The sequence below is a fragment of the Rhinolophus sinicus genome, chromosome 16 (genome assembly GCF_057876585.1).
Source record: "Rhinolophus sinicus isolate RSI-liver-muscle chromosome 16, RSI-T2T, whole genome shotgun sequence".
NCBI lineage: Eukaryota > Metazoa > Chordata > Mammalia > Chiroptera > Rhinolophidae > Rhinolophus > Rhinolophus sinicus.
Genome location: NC_142516.1, coordinates 93,188,475 through 93,206,022, shown reverse-complemented (window position 1 = coordinate 93,206,022; position 17,548 = coordinate 93,188,475). Strand labels below are relative to the sequence as shown.

General features: G+C 42.4%; 1 protein-coding gene across 1 annotated transcript in view; it reads right to left on the bottom strand.

Moving 5' to 3' along the window:
- The window catches only part of FLT3 (fms related receptor tyrosine kinase 3), a 62,484-nt gene that overhangs the window by 4,650 nt on the left and 40,286 nt on the right, over positions 1-17,548 (bottom strand). The window contains exons 15-23 of the mRNA XM_019736600.3: positions 17,432-17,536; positions 14,151-14,261; positions 12,550-12,703; positions 10,604-10,686; positions 9,665-9,792; positions 6,183-6,305; positions 4,179-4,290; positions 3,711-3,810; positions 2,883-2,988 (exon numbers count right to left, since the gene is read on the bottom strand). Coding sequence (XP_019592159.2) covers positions 2,883-2,988; positions 3,711-3,810; positions 4,179-4,290; positions 6,183-6,305; positions 9,665-9,792; positions 10,604-10,686; positions 12,550-12,703; positions 14,151-14,261; positions 17,432-17,536 — 1,022 coding nt within the window. The remainder of the gene's footprint in view (positions 1-2,882; positions 2,989-3,710; positions 3,811-4,178; positions 4,291-6,182; positions 6,306-9,664; positions 9,793-10,603; positions 10,687-12,549; positions 12,704-14,150; positions 14,262-17,431; positions 17,537-17,548) is intronic.

The window sequence follows — 17,548 nt, the reverse complement described above, 5'->3', positions numbered from 1 at the left end:
CCAAACTTACTTTTATGTTTCCTTTCCTTCCTTCCAGAAATATTTGCTTCCACCTTCCATATGCTAAGCATCATGCTAGCAGCTGGGTGGACAAATAGTGAATAGTACATTCTAACTGGCTCTCACGCTGACTTTCATTCATTTAGTGACCAGTGATTGTCTCCTGACTATGGGACTCCATCAGGTAACGTAAAGATGAGCAGCACACCATCCCTGCCCTCATAAATTAAGTCTCGTTATGAGAAAGACAAACCCATACAGCAAAATGGTCACACAACGTGATTTGCATCTCATATAGTTATATATAAAGGGTAGGGGATTCAGAAGAAGGAGCCTGAAATCTGACTAGGGAAGTTAGGAGAGTCTTTGGAGAGGAGAGAATATTTGATCTGGCTCTTTTATTTTCTTAAATTGAGGAATAATGGACACATAACATTATATTAGTTTCAGGTGTACAACACAATGATACTATATTTGTATATATTGCAAAATGATCACCCCAATAAGTGCTGTTAACACCCGTCACTATATATAGTAACTTGGGTCTTTAAGACAAATATTGAAGCATGTTTGTCCACTCTAAAATCTTCACTGGTTCACCATTGTCTAAAAAATGCCTTTGCACGTTAGGCAACCATCTCCCTGCTCTAACTCCATACCACTGGGGTTGGTTCTATCTAAAAGTATTCACCTACTTATGTGTTTCCCTCCCCTTCTCACTTATTCTCCGAGATACATTTTCTTTCCCTGGTCCATGATGAAGCAGAAACAGAGCTTCTACAGAAACCATTCCCATGAGTACAAGGAAAGAATGCTGGCAAGGCCTGTGTTCCCATCCAAGAAACTGGATATAACTGTGCTTAGGAGATGGGAAGAGGAAAGATGGAGTGGCAGAGGAGGAACAGGGTTTGCTCATAATGGGCAGAGCCCCCTGGGATGGTTGTGTAGATTACTTCTTGCTCAAAGGTGCTCTGCCAAGCGGGTACTGAAACCCATCTGTGCTCTGCTCCCCAGGCGTCTAGACTGGGGCCCACTTCACCAACCAGGAGTAATGGGCTCCTTTTGGTGTATTCATCCTCCAGCCCCAGAGGGGGCGCCATTTTCTACTTCCTGCCAGTATTTCTGATACATCACAGAGGATCAGGGGGAAAAGTCAGAGAACTGTACTTGAACATGATTACCCTCAGCTGAATCATCATCCATGGAGAGCCTGCCATTCGACAATTCCTGATACCTCAAAGGCCCCCCAGAACAGAGGGAGGGGGATTTAGACATCCTGTGGGTGTGAGGACATGAAAGGAGAACCGCGGGCCAAGACCGAGGTGGTCCTGCACAAAGCCAAGGGCTGGCTTCATCAGCAACAGTGGGCCCTCTAGCCTGGTTACACGACTGTCACAGTCTCGTTTCCTCCGTATTCCCCCACGCACCCTACACTGTAGCCGCAGCCATTTATTTCCCATTCCATTTTCTCAACTTTGACCCTTGATTTATATTATTCATCCAGCCTGGAACAACCTACTAACCCATCATTCCCCAACAGCCAAAATACTAATTCTTCAGAGCGTAGCTCAAAGACCACTTCTGTGAATCCATACCCAACTCCCCAACAAGTAAAAATCACTCAACCCTTTTTCTTTACTCCAACAGCTCATCCCTCGTTTCTCTCTATACCTCCTCTTTCACTTTATTTCACCGTGTCATTAACTGTTTACAGGTCATCGATTCATTGCTTCCATCTCCCCCAATCTTTTTGACCTAATTCCCAGACAATAACTTAGTTTCCGTATGCAATTTTTTAAAAATTGTAACAGGAGGAGAGCACACTCACCATTTATACAGGCCTCTAGAGAGACTACAGAATTGAAAATGGACTCTTACTAATTTTGCAAAACAGGACAGACGATTCGTTTAAAGAATCAGATTCATATTTAACTAACATTTATTAACTACTAAGTGCCCACTATGTGCTAAGTCTTTTCATATGTCATCTTAATTGCTCCTTACAACTCCATTGTCGGGCTGCTGTGTGACAACACTCCATGAAGTAATTTTTGTTAATCCCATATTTCCAATAAGGCAATTCAGACCCCCAAAATGTTAAGTGGCTTACTCAGGCCGTATAAGAAGCAAATGATGGGGCCAGGATTTGCACCTAGTTATTGGGAGTTCAAGTTCCCATCCGTTGTTCACTTCATCTAGTGGATGGCTCATTTCACTGTGCCAGGTGGTATTAATGAGGGGAAGCGTCAGCAAAGTAGTTCCATGTTCCCAAAGTCCAAGGATCATCTAGCTTAGTAACCCATTCTACAGGTGAGAGAACTAAGGCCCAGAGAAGTAAAGTGACTTGCCGTAATTCACACAGCTATGGGAGGTAGAGTGGTAGAGCTGGTATTAGACTCTCGTGGCTCCAGGTCAATGCTCTTTCACTCCACTATATTACATGACCAAACTGTGCAATTATTCCATACTAAAGCTTCGTGTTGAATTAGGAAAGGTCCGTGGCTTCTGGAGGTCAGGGATTAAGTTTTATTTAGTTGTTTAGTCCTCTGCACTGGACACTTAACAGCATTTAATTTCTTAATCAATTGGCTGAAATCTTTAGGAAATGCTTTTTTTTCTCTTCCCTCAAATCACTTATGGATAAGTGTATCTCACACTACACAATGTGTTTTTAAAAGCTTTTTTCAATTTTCAATTACAGTTGACATACAGTATTATATCAGTTTCAGGTGTATCTCCCCATATAACCTTTAAAGGGCAACCACGACAAACCGTGGTGAGGGAGACCATGAGGTACCTTTGGTTCTTAGGAAATCATCATGGAGTTTTCTCATTGCTATCCATTCTTGTCATGCTAGATAAAGTACTGTGCTGCTACCTACCGCTTCTTCTGCGTCTGCCAACTGACATCCCAAAAATGAAGTCAGGTTAGGGAAGGAGGGCCGTTTCCTTGAGTCAAAAGCCCAGCAGGATTGCATTATAAAGTATCTGTAAAAGCAACAGAAAGAAGAGCAAGATGAGGACATCTGAATGGAGACAAAGGGATCATTTGCCACTTAACGAAGTACCATTTATTGCCACGGAGCTAGTTATTTATGTATGTTTGTTTTGTGGCAAGTGCTGGACTAGATTTTGAACTCATATCAGAAAGGACAAATTCAATGATGGACAGAAATGTGTTTTAAAAAATACAATGTAGACCAGAAGTCAAGAGATGGAGTCTTACTGCCCTCACGGATCCCTCAAGCAAAGGAATTGAAAGTCAGAAGTGAGGGTACCTTAGGGCAGAAAAGGTTCAGTTTTGTTCAGAAATCCCCCTAAACACAAAGGCAGGTTTCTTTTCTTAAAATAGTCATATGAACTCTGCATTAAGGAGTTTTACTTTTTTTGGTCATGCATTTGTAACTAGACAGACTGTATACTTCGTATTTTTTTTAAATAGACTTTCTTGTTGTTGTTTTTGTTTTTACTTTTGGTTTTGTTTTAACTTCTATTTTTATCTTAAGTGTGTTTTTCCAGGACCCATCAGCTCTAAGTCAAGTAGTTGTTTCAATGTAGTTGTGGAGGGCGCAGCTCACAGCTGCCCATGTGGGGATCGAATCGGCAACCTTGTTGTTAAGAGCACTGCGCTCTGACCAACTGAGCTAACCGGCCACCCCCAGACTGTATATTTCTGATTTCAGCCACTTTATGGTCTGATGTGAACTTACATTTCTTCTGTAGCATAAAATGGCTGGTCCATTTTAAATCCACTCTGAATGAGTTTATAGAAGTTAGTGTCCACCGGAATGCCAGGGTACGGATTGACACCTGAGAAAAACATTAGGGAGTATAAGCATTCATTCATTCTTCATTTGTTTATTTATTCACGCAATTAACAAACACACAGGGAGAGTGCCTGGGAGTCAGGTACTGCACTGTGCACTGGGTGGCAACTGGGCAAACTCATGATTCCTGCTGTCAAACAGGTTATAGGTTGGTGAGGAATACTGAACTGTAAACATCAGCAAAAAAACATCAAGTGTCACCTGTTGTCAAAGAAGTAAGACTCAGGAGCTCTGGGCACATCTGAGGTGGCATTTAATCCACTTTTTGACTTAGGAGTGGAGGAGGGACACAGAAAGACAGAATGTCCAGCAACCCGGTGCCCAGGGAAGCCAGCAAACTGCAAAACGTACCAAGTGAGAATATCTCCCAGAGTAATATTCCGTATGACCAGACATCACTCTTAATTGTGTAGATCCCTTCAAATAAGCTTTCAGGAGCCATCCACTTCACAGGCAGGCGGGCCTGTGTAAAATCCAAGAGGAGATCAATGCTAAGTTTCCACGGACAAACATTACTTCTTGTCTCTCGTGAGCTAGAAGATGCATTTTATCTTCTTAAGGCCACTCTTAATGCTTAGCTGAGAAAATCATATTCTTTAAGCACCAGTGTTTCACTTTCAAATTAACGTTCTAAGACATCAGAAACATGGCGGCATGAGGGGTGCACCTTGAAATCTCCCCTTGAAGCTACAACAAATTGAACAGCTATAAATCAACAAAGGATTCCCTTCACAACACTCAAATTAACATTCTAACATACTAGTAGCCTTAAAAAAATTTTTCTTTAAGACTCATCTCGAATAAAGACTTATACTTGCAATTAGTAAGCTTCACATTACTAACAGTAGGTATTTCCCATTAAGGAGTAGCCATTCAGTTGCCGAGAGGTGAGTGGATACCAGTGAATCAGTGGATTATTTTGTTAAAGCATTTCTTGGAAGAACTGTAATGAAAATGCTCTCCACAAGAACGTGGTGAGGGGAACATATGTCATCACTTCCAGAAATGATACCAGGCTAGCTTCTGTGGTTTTAATAATTTCCAGTAGCATGAAAGGGGGTTTTGAATGAGTACAGCCTCCGATTAGAATCAAGACACAGGGGCTGAGGTAGTTTATAGTAGTTTCTTTTTCATGGATCGGGGAGCTCTTCACAGTGCACGTTTATTCTGCCAAGCAAAATCAAAGCTCAAGACAGAAACCCTACTTTAAACCCTCCACAAACCAATGAACTGATAGAATCAAGCAGGGTCGTCTGGCTAATTTGATTTAATTAAAGGAAATAACTGTGGCTCCAAATGGGATTCATTTTCTCTTATAAGAAACTACCAGCTAGTAGGGTATAAACTGCACGGCCATGGAACTGTGTTCATCATATTTGTTACCTCAGCTACAATGAGTGAGGCACAGATCTAATATCAGCTAAGGTGATCATTTGAGTCTAGAGGGGATACAGTTGAATTTGATTTTTAACACTTATTGGACACGTACAGTGAACAGGAGCTTTCATGTTGCTTTTACTGGTTCATTTCCACAACAACGCTCTGAGGTCAAATGTATAAGCCCCAGACCATCTGTATTCTAATCCATGGGCTGTATAATCCCAGGCAAATTGCTTTTCTGTGCAGTTTCCTCACCCACAAATGGGTACTTTAGGACTAACTGAATTAATATATGTAAAGCACTTAGTGTGAGCGCTGTGTATGGTAAAATTAGGTACGGTAAAGCAGAGTGAAATCCCAAAGATGAACAGCCATAACGAAGAAGAATAGAGGCTTGAATCCAGGGGTTGCGATTCTTCAAAACCATACTCTTTCAACTACACAGTGTTATCATCTAGTCTTTCCAATAGTTTGCTTGTAAATAACACATCTGCCCTCAGTTTTTTATTAACAAGTTGATCCAGTCATGTTTTAGGTTTCCCTCTGGAACAGTATGGATGACAAATATTCATTAACTAATGTTTAATTTAAATATTATGCCTTTTAGAAATTTATATTTCATGTTTAAGTTCTATGTTGTGCTTTTTAAATGCTTTATTGTAACTATTACATATCCCATCATTGGAAATATAACTCAACCGTCACTTTATAGTTAAAGGAACTGAAATAAATGCAAATAATGAGATTTGTTTTTAAGTGTGGATAGCACTCAGAGGACCCTAACTGACTTCTAAGTAACCCAAGGATAGACATGATGCTATTTTGCTCAACTTTTTATACAGATGGAAGCTGCATAAGAAAGCAAACCGCTGTGAGGACGTTTTTGAATGTTAATCCCCACACCGCAGATGTGCATCCCCACAATGACAAAACATAAAATAACAGCGTAAAATGTGTCAGAAACAGCAATCTCACGTTGCCCCTGATAACGTAGTTGGAATCGCTCATAATATCTCGAGCCAATCCAAAATCACATATCTTCACCACTTTCCCACGGGTCACGAGCACGTTCCTGGCTGCCAGGTCTCTGTGGACACACTGTAAGGAATGAGATTGGAGTGTTAGGTACTGTGGTGTGGGGTCATCACAGCGTGCACGCTTTCTTCCAGCTTCAAGTTCAGGAGGAGTTTCAGAAGACGGAAATGTGTAATTCGTCTTATCTTTGTTGGACCTTGAGCAGTCATCGTGAAGTGTAACCAACTCAGTGAACGGGGGAAGAGGGGACAATTTTTCAGCTAGTATGATCACAGTCATTTTACTGCTTATGGAACGCTCCTAGAGGCCAAACGGGATGGATTCCTAAAAAGGGGATCAGGACCGGCCCGGTGGCTCAGGCAGTTAAACCGTGCTCCTAACTCCGAAGGCTGCTGGTTCGATTCCCACATGGGCCAGTGGGCTCTCAACCACAAGGTTGCTGGTTCCACTCCCGCAAGGGATGGTGGGCTGTGCCCCCTACAACTAACAACAGCAACTGGACCTGGAGCTGAGCTGCGCCCTCCACAACTAAGATTGAAAGGACAACAACTTGGAAAAAATGCTGGAAAAATACACTCTGTTCCCCAATAAAGTCCTGTTCCCCTTCCTCAATAAAATCTTTAAAAAAAAGGGGGGGGTGGGATCAAACTGAGCCAGTGTCGTACCTGGCTATACATAAAACGAAACAGGGCTCTGTGCTGGGCTCCCAAAGGGATTTTTCGGAGGCCGCCTTCCAGCACCCTTATTGTGGGGTGGAGAAAATAATCTCTATTCTGACTGGAAAATAGCTTTGGCAATTAAAGGGAGTGATCTCAAAGAAAATATTTGGAAAAAAGACTAAAAATAAGGTTGACTAAAGTAGAATGAGAAGGAGCCCCTGAACTGAGAGATGACATGACATGAATCCGAGTGGTCTGGTAAGAAAATTAACTCTAAGAAGGAAGATTTAAAAGGAACAGGGCACCTGTAGCAAAGGTCAAAAGGCTTTCTTCAATACTTGAAAAATAAAAGCAAAAACCATAAAGACTTAAATCCCTGAGCTCTCCTTTTTCCCTACTCAGTTTCCTGGGAGTGAGGTCCCTTGCAGTCCCTTTACATGTCACCCACTGCACCCAGCCTGCTTTCCACCTCCCCGCCTGCCGGCTGCCCTGGCTAAGCCCCCTGGTGACCTGCACAGCCACTGCAGGTGAGATTTGATTGGACCTCTTGGTGGTATCTGTACTGTTTGGCCCGCCTCCTGCTTCAGGTCCTTCCTCCTGTGGGCTCTGCAGTTCTCTCGCCCATTTTTTCCCTACTGCTCTGATGGTTCCGTTTCCACCTGCAGCTCTGGACCTGGGCTTGCTCTCATTCCCCAGGGCTGCACCCTCTCTCATTCCACATCCTCCCCTGGGCCAAACTGACAGATGGAACTACCACCACCCAAATCTCTAGCTCCAACTCAAACAGTTCTCTTGAGATTCAGATGGACATCGCCAGGTATCTCCTGGATTCAGCCCTATTTTGTTGCCTAATGAACCTCACATTCAACATGTTTAACTCATGACCTTTCTCAACAAACTTCCTCCTGATTCCGTGTGCCGGACCCTTATCCTGTGTGCCCTGCTGCTTTTCCTGCAGAAAGACTTTTCTGCACCAACCCCCCACCCCATCCCCAGTCTGATGTGCCTATCCTTCCCTTGGTTCCCAGAACGTATTGGAACACAATACTTATCATGCTACAGTCTAGTCTTTGATTTGCATGTCTGTTCGTCTCATTCTCCCCTAGCAGTGAGCCTAGCATGGGGCTCGGCTCTTGTCAATATTCAAGTTAATGTGTGAAAGAGTCACAGAGCCTACAGAGAAGCACCGGAGAAGAGGAAGCAAAAACAAACAGGACATGATGTTGATAATTCCGAGGTGAAGGCCTACAGGGAAAATAAGGGGAGAGGGTCTAAGAAACTGGATATTCTTAAAAAAATTCTTATTATTAGGCAGTGCCCCTTGACCTCCGGTTGTGAGCAGCTTGAGTATTTACTTAACCATAGGCTGAAAACCAGGCTGGAGGATCCACGTGGATAACCCTACAATGTTTATAAAGACACCCATGAAAGTACTACTGTAGATGGTCAGGGGAACTACAGACAAAGAAACTTGAGACATGGGGTCTCCAGAAGCAGGGAGCAAGTGAAGAGAAGAATGTGCCTCATAGATGAGGGGTGGGAAAATTTTTTTTAAACTATTAAGCAAGGATGCCCAAATTTAGACAAGAAGAGCAAAGACGGTAATAGGCACTTTTAATATCCATGAGGAAAAAAAAAATCCTTGAACTTAATTTAGATAAAATTGACTTTTCTCTTAAACACTGATTCTCTCCTATGAACATAGTAGGACTTGTTTATTCAGGTCTTCTTTTTTGCCCTTTTTTTTTCTTTTTTCTTTTTTGCCCTTTAATAAAGTGTCACAGGTTTCTTCACGTGGATCTTAGATGTTTCTTGTTATGTTTATTTCAAGGTTTTTCACAGGTTTGGTTGCTATTGTGAAAGGGATTTTTTCTATTCTTCAAAGCTAATGATTTTTTTTATGTTAATCTTTTAAAAATTGAGATATAATTGACACATACGTTATACTACAGATGGTCATTTTTTTAAAGGAAAAAACATAGTTGAAGTGATTCCAAATTCAGGGAGAAAGAGGAGAGAGGAGGCAAAGGGAGGGGAGCGGAGGAAACAGGGAGGAAGAGAATCAAAGACTCAAAGAAAAAAGAGGAAGAAAAATTTCGGGAAATAAAGAGTAGGTGACGCAAGGTACGCAAATAAGGACAGAAAATAGCCAGAGGAGTGGCTTGAATGCACTCGTAGGCAGGAGACATTTGAAATGTCAGAGAAGAGCAGGGCTGAAAGGCAAGTATGGACAGAATGCAAAACTGAGGTAGAGGCCGTAGTTTGAGGCAGGCACCAGGCCTTCTCATCACAGCCGTAAAGGATCTGGGATGAGCGGCAGGATACTAAGCAAAGGCGCCCAGCCCAGGGTGGCTTGCTTGGCAAGCACGGAACACTGTATCTGAGCGTCCATTCACCCCCTGGGCCAAATGCCCGTATGCAGGGCACGGCCTGACCCCCTGAACTGTCTAAGGAAGGACTGCCACGCTACACCTGGTGGTGAGGAGGGATCCCTGAGGACTTCCTGCCTGGAAGTGTCAGGGGACTTTGGGCCTCCAGGGAGGGCAATGACAACCACGAGCTAGTAAGGGCTCCCGAGCCTTTATACTGTATAGCTAGCCCAGAGCCAGGTAACATTCTAAACGTCTCCAACGATAGACAGGAAAGATGATAGACTTCAAGGGATACAAGTTAAAATCAACAAGACAAAAAAAAAAAAAAGCGCCTCTCTTTTTCTAAATTATCTTTTGTTGTTGTTAGTTTCGTTCTTTAAAAGGAGCTTACCGACTTAAATTCCAGAAATTCCATTCCTTTGGCAACTTGATAAGCAAAGCAAAGAAGGTCTTCAAACGTAAGCACATTCAAGTCCTCTTCCTCCTCCAGCCTGTTTCGGTTTTCGTATTCAATTTCATCTAGAAAACAGAAGTGGTCCTCATTTTTGCCAAAACTCTAAGAAGTTGCCTTATTAAATCTCTACGAGGAGGTTACTAAAGCCAAGGTTAGGTGAGGTGCCAAGATGTACAAATGAAGCCCTCACACCATTTTCCTGGTGGCAGGAGGGCTATTGACGCTGAGAACAGGCAGCGTATGAAGAGTCACCTAAGGATTCTTTTTGGTTAGAGGGATAAAATAATTCTCTAGCTGCTTTGGTGACAGATGGAGTCCTGATCAGTCAGGGGATTCAGACACTTTTTTGCAATAGGCAGTTTATCACATTGGGAAAAGAGTTAATATCTACCTACCACATTTTATGAACCATATTGTACAGTTAATGTTCTTCCACTTAATCCAATAGTCCTATGAGGAAAGTATTAATGGGCCCATTTTACAAATGAGAAAATTGTAATTCAGGTGATTAAATAATTTACCCGAAGGCATCCAGCCAGAAAGTGAAGGAACCACAGGTTAACCCAACCACTACTGACTCCAGAATTCACCATCTTTTCCAGTTATCAGGTTGGCTCTAATGAATTTATGACTTTAGAAAGAATAACCTGACCAAATAAAATAGCCCTCAGTTATTAAACATTGACTTAAGATTCACAATATATAAACTGTTGGGTTTTAACTACTTTTAAAGCAAATCTGCATTCATAAAGCCTATAGATGACAGTAGCAAAGAAAAACATGTTTTTGTATTTACACACTTAAAAAAAACAGCGAACACAGAACTTTTGTATCTGTTTCTATTTTAAAGTGCTACTAATTAGAATAAAATATTACCTTCAGATTGAAATGAATTCCCATTCAACCCTGAGGTATGATCCAAGTCTTGCTGTACTTGAACTTCTCTTGAACCCGGCATACTATTTTAAAAAATTGTTTTTCCGTTATTTATGTTCTTCTGAGTAGACATTTTATATAAAAAAATACACTTCGTCAAAGAAATGAATTCCAGTTATAAATGGGCTTTTAAATTAAAAGCACAGCATCAACTTGTCCATTCTTCTGTGGCATTAAAAACATCTGTGTAATTGAGTCATACCAGGGTAGTAGAGGGCCCGTCATCTGTACGAAATCTTACAGTTCAAAGACGACCTCACTCAATCCTTACCACAATTCTATAAGCTGAGTGTGAAAGTCTCATTTGCTAAAAGAGAAACTAGGCTTGGGGAGCTGAACAGTATTTGCTGAAATCATGAAGCTAATAAGGGGGACAGCTAGGACTCACACCTCAGTCTTCTGTTTCTAATCTCAGCCCACTTTCTCTCTAAGAGCTCATGTAATACAGATCTTCCATAGAGATCTATAAGTGTTCCACCATCCCCCTTTTTTTCAAGCTGACCTTTGTAAAGCTCGTTTCCTTTTCCTGTGAAATTAATAAACACTAATCATGTCAATCTCTTTTATCGTACATAATATAGAATTCTTCCCTGCAGCACTTCGTATGCATTATATACAGACAACAATTTGATTTACTCCAGGACACCAGTTTACCCAAGCTCACAGCTTCCATGTGTCTGGAAAATGGCTTGATGCCTTCAGACCACAAACAGTCCAAAAGTGATCGCTTCAGTGTGTTTAATACCCCAACGAGTGAACCGCAGGCGCCAAGCTACCAGCATTGGTTATTACTAACCGTGGAGTCCTGCTCATACACATCTGACTCATTAGGGTAGGCTCTCTGCTCCAGAATATGGATGACATTATAGACTTTTCTCAGTTTTAGACCATGAACTAAGAAATGAGTATAGAAGGGAGGACTGGTGTAACAGGTACAAATTGGTGAAGGGCAACCGCACACAGACATACATGGGGATCTCCGTGGGGCCTTCCAGCTCTAAGATGCTGGGTCTGCACTGAAACTTATATGCTAAGAAAACAAGGCTGGGCTTTCAAATGCACCCTCCAAAAATCCCCCCTGGAAAAAATACAAGCCTCAGACAAATGCGCCTTTAGGATAAGGGAGAGCTTTCCCATACGCAGGGAAATAGGACAGCACAGTGGATTGAGGGAGCTTTCTATCAAAATGCCTGTGGATTCATTCAGAGGGGTGCTATGTCCAAGTAATTAGCAAGAAATTCCAAGGATGAGGATGAGAAGCCACAGAATTCTCCAGCCCTCATCTATGCATGCCAAAATAAGAAATCAGCACTGAGAATCGCCCAGGATTCCCTCAGATGGAGGAAGGTGCAACGCAGAGCACAGATAAATGTTACCGCTACTTTATTCTGTCCCCATCACATTATGTCAACAGATCTATCCTAATTTTTAAAAATCTAGTTTATGAGTTGAGAGCACTTTTGTGCAATACTCCCAAGACCTCTATGAACACATCCAACACTTTGGAAAAATGTTCATTCTCTCCACCCATCCCTAAATGTCCACCGGGAGGACTGAAAGAATGAACAATGCACCTTTCCCCAAACTGAATATGTGTCTAGAGTGTGATTTAGGTTAAGGTGGACAGACACTGGCTCCACTGCAGTGCATGTAGAAAAGGGAAAGTTCTCATTGTTCCAAATCAACAAGGAAACTATAGCAAAGACAAGTGACATTTCTAGGTCTCAGAACCCACTGATTACACAATGCTGGACTATGGCCTTTAGAAACTGGCCAGTGTGTGTGTGTGTGTGTGTGTGTGTGTAGGGAGCTGTTTAACCATCATAGTTTGTGTTCGAGAATGTGTAATTATGAAACTAGTCTCTTACCTGGACTTAGTCTCTTACCTGGAATTTGGATGTGATTGGAAAGTGGGGTAAAAACTAAAATTGTGTTCCTTGAAAATCTCCGTCCATGTCCTGTGAAATTTTTCTCTTTTATTTCTTAGATAGTTGAGAAGATCACCATAGCAACAGTATTCAAAAATCAAGTAAATTGGTCCTGAAATAGTGACAATTTTAGCTATAGGTAAACAAATACCAAATAATTTTTTCAGATGTCTGTGTAGCAGAAAACATTCTCAATGAGATCTCATTTCTCCCTGACTTTGGGAGAGTACAACTTTTCCTGAGCCTAACTCTTCCTATACTTTAAATTCAACGTCAGCCTTTTGCTCAAACTCCTTTGGAAAACAGTGTCTTCTGCCTTCCACGTTGGCCCTTGTTGTACATGTGGCCTCGTCGATTATCACTGTGCACTTAGTTCTCCAGTTTGCAATTGGAAATAATATGCCAGATGCATAAAGAACACTTTGTAAGTATGTGCTGATTTGTTGTTGCCTAGAAGAGAGAACTACCTGGTGTGACCAAAAAATACGGTGAATGTGTAAATTTAAAAAAATGTATTACAGCAAAAGACACATTGCCATTAATCCCCCTCAAGATACTCCCCCTTGCTTCAAACACACTTATCCCACCATCTTGCCACTTTCTGAAGCAGTTCTGGAAGTCCTCTTTTGTGAGTGTCTTTACTTGCGCTGTCATGGCTGCGTCCGTGTCCTGAATCATTTTGACATTCTGGTATGGCAATGTCTGTCAAATAAAAACATTATGGTGTGTCCTCATCCACCTTATTCACCAGATCTGGCACCGTGTGACATCTGGTTCTTCCCCAAAGTCAAAATGGCCATAAAAAGTAAATGCTTTGAATTGATTCAGGACATGGAGGCAGTCACGACAGCGCAACTAAAGACACTCACGAAAGAGGACTTCTAGAACTGCTTCAGAAAGTGGCAAGAAAGATGGGATGAGTGTGTTCAAAAAGAGGGGACTATTTTGAGGGGGATTAATGGCCATGTATCTTTTACTGTAATACATTTTTTCAATTTAAACATTCACCATATCTTTTGATCACACCTCATATATTCCTAATCCCCTCTCTAAGCTCCATTTTCTCTTTTTTCTGTTCTTTTAGTCCCAGTCCCAGGCCGCCTGTCCCAGAAAGAATGACCCTGGGTCACATTGTTCCCATATTTCTAGGCTGAAGTGAGAGAATCAGAGTGCATCTCTATTAAATTATGGGAAAATAGGGTCTGACGTCTGGCTTGGCTGTGCTTCTTTGAAACGGCCCAACCCGGGCAGCAGACAAGCTCAGCAGCCATTCCCTGCACTGCGTTTACACCAGCTTCCCAGCTGGGGAGATGGTGGAGGGAGAAACTACAAAATGTACTTGCAGTGTGGTGACTGGTAAGTAGGTTAGAATCACGTGGCATATCCCAATAGAGAGGGTTCCTCTACACTGATCCATCTGATTACAGCGCGCTCGTGTCTAATTCCACTTGGGTTTGAGAGCCCATACCATGACTGAGAAAAATGAAACATGTGAGAACAAATGTCCTTATTGTCTTCGGGCTAAAATATTTTTCATTGGGAGTTTTCAGCCGAGTTACCTGACTGTGTGCATGCCCCCAGCAGATTCACGATATTCTCATGGTTTCCCAGCTGAGTCATCATCTTGAGTTCAGACATGAGAGCTTCTTTTTCAGAACTGTCTGCTTTTTCTGTCAATGGAAGAACACACAAAAAATGCAAAACTAAAAAATAGGAATTTTAGGTCATTTGATAAATGAAATCTTTCCTCATTTCAGAGCAGGTTTGCATAAACATTTAAAAAATACATCAACTAATACATGCATTTTGAATAATAATATCCTGTCTTTTAAGACAGAATTCCAAAGATTGTAGTATCGAAGCTGAATCTCATAACGTGCCTTTCTTTCTACTGGATGTTTCTGTATCTACCAAAATTAAAACCCTTAATAGTGACCCTCAAAAAACAAAATAAAACAAAATAATAACACATGCTTTTCCTCCACAGAAGTTAATACAGATGCTGAAGGGAGAAACACACTGTTTTTTTGTTTTTGTTTTTTTGTTTTTGACTCTTGAATTTGTTGACATCATAGAGAGACAGGATAGGAATGTCATTGAGGGTGGTTGGCTCCAGCCTGTGGCCCTCAGGTGTACAACCTTAAATTTGTCAGTGGGTCTAATGGTGAGGAGATCAAAAAGGACCAATCCTCACTAACCAAATTCTCAAGAGGCTCATTAATTGATAATGAGAAATATAACTAATGAGTTGGCTAGGATGTATCCACTGGCCAAAGCATTCTCTCCCTGGAGAAAAGTCTAGATAGATTAGCAAATTGTACTCATAGTCTTACTTAGAAGCATAGCATGAGTAATTATTGATGAATTTGAATGTCTTGTGTCATTGAGGCTGATGTGCCAGTTGGTCAGGGCAGCTCTGCCCAGGTGGGTAGTGGAGCCCTAAAGGCAAGACTTCCCTGTCCAGGCTCAAGGCACCAGGTACCCACCCCTCTGTTAACTTATTCTTTCTTACAAACATGGTAACTTTTCTTTACATTCAATGGAGATTTGATTAGATACTTCCAAGTCTCGTTATTTTGTCCTGGAAGACACCCCAGCCTTTATGGTGGCTTTTCCAGAACACTGAAGCCATCAGGGGTATCCGTGTTCCCAACATCTTGTCTTGGGTGTGAGGTTCTTGACTTGTGCACTGTGACCCACTGCCACCTCATGCCTTCCACTGCTTCATGTTTTATAGGGACTTGTGCTTTCAACTGTCCATGTCTTACTCCTCATGGCCAAAATAATACATTTTATGTGGTGCTTAACTTTTTCAAAACACTTTCATATACCATTACCTGACATTCATTATTAATTCATTGAATAAGTATTTACTGAGTGCCTACTGTGTATGAGGCAATGTGCCAGGCTTTGGGGAGAAAAGTGATAGATAAGACAGAGCCCCTGTCATCCTGGAGCTTAGAGTCTCCTGGAAAAGAGAGACACACAAATACATAATTACAATATAGTGGGATAAATGCAATGTGGCAAATGAATGTGGGGTCACACCAGAGGGACACCTAAGCTAGCCTTAGGCAGGGTGGGGAAGAGGATGCCAAATGTCTATGCTGACACCTGAGGAAAAGTAGGTGTTAACCAGGTGAATGCACAGGGAGGAGGCAGGGAGAAGAACATTCCATAGTGAGGTGACAGAATGGGCAAAGATCAATAAAGAAGAGAGCAGAGCAAAACAGATACGGACCCCGCCCTCATGAGGCTTACAGACTAATATGGCAGATCAAATAGCACTTGAATAATTAAATATGTAATTACATCTCATGATAAACTCTATGGGGAAAAAGTCTATGGAGAGCTAAGATAACATATTGCAAGGAACTTGATCTCATCTTTGGTGTGAGACAAGGCCTCCCTGAGAAAGTGATATCTACGCTGAGACCTGAGGAACGTGTTGGGGAGAACCACACGGAAGGAGAAGGGCCAGCAGAGGGTCAGGCTGTGTGAGGCTCTGGGACGGGAGGGAGCTCGATGCGCTGGAGGAAGTGAAAGAAGGCTGATGAGCTGGCGTGCCGAGAGTGTGGGTCGTGTGGTGAGCAGCGGCCAGACCATGTCGGGCTATGTCATGTGTCTCAGGAGGACTGGAAAGCAACTGGAAATGTTAAGTGGGAAAATGACTGGGTCTGTTTTGCATTTTATAACCATCACTTGGGCTCTTCAGTACAGAGAATCTGAAAAGAGGTGGAGTGCATACAGGGTAGCTGCGTAGAAGGCTGTGGCAGCCCTCCAGGAGAGATGGACTTGGACTAGGGTAGTAGTAATAGAGATAAGAGAAGAGATGGAGTCAAGGGACACTGAGCAGGAAATCCGATAGGAATAGCTTCTGGGGCGTTAGAATGGGGCTGGTATCAAGGATGAGCCCTAGGTTTCTCGTTGGCCCGATTGTGTGGAACAGGGCTCATCGTGGGTACTGGTACCAATCACTGAGGAGGAAGTATTGACGGAGGGCCAGGGTGGGAGGGGTTCAATTTGGATGAGCTGAGTTAAAGGGACTTTAGAGACATCCAAGCATTTGGACGTATGAACCTCATGCTCAGAAGGAAGACACGATGATGAGAATCGTTGGTATACAGGATGAAGTCCCAGGTGTGGTTGAGATGGGAAACGTGTGGAGAGAAAATGGAAGGGGACTCAGGAGCGCGCCTTCAGGAACTCCGCATAAAGAGCTGGCAAAACGCTATGAAGCTGTCAGCGAGGTAGGAGGAAAACCAGAAAAAATGGTGACGTGGAAACCAAAAGGAAATAGGCACTTAAAAATGGAGAGTAGTCAATCGTGCCAATTCATGCTAAAGGTTCAACCTATGTGAGGACTGACACATGCCCATTAGACTTAGTTCACTGGTGGTCATGGATCACTTTAGCAAAAGCCGGCCGGATATGTTCTTGCTCAGTGAGTTAGGCTAAGGGCGGGATGGTGGTGGGAGCCAGATGGGAGCAGATGGAGTAAGGAGTGGGAAGCGATACAGAGTTCCAATTTGCTCTTCTACCCAGGGTCTATGTCAAAACGGCAGAAACAGCATCTGCCTGTAACAACAGTTTCCCCAAACACCGAAGCCGACAAAACAAAACAAACAAACAAAAAAACCTAAATGAAGAGAGAAGAGATGGAGTTTTGGATTCATGCCTTGTATTTTACATTCTTACTTGGTTGACACTGACCCCAACGCACTCCCTTTTCAGCCCTGAAGCATGGCAAGCAGTAATCACAGAAATGATGGGAGAAAGGAGAAGGGGAGGTGGGAGCCTGCACCACCATCTTTGTGGCTATCATGCCACTTTACTGTACCTTTCAGCATTTTGACTGCAACCTGGATGGAGACTCCTGTTTTACTAATTCCATAAGCCGTTGCATTCATCACTTTTCCAAAAGCACCTGATCCTAGCACTTTGCCTGCAAGATAAA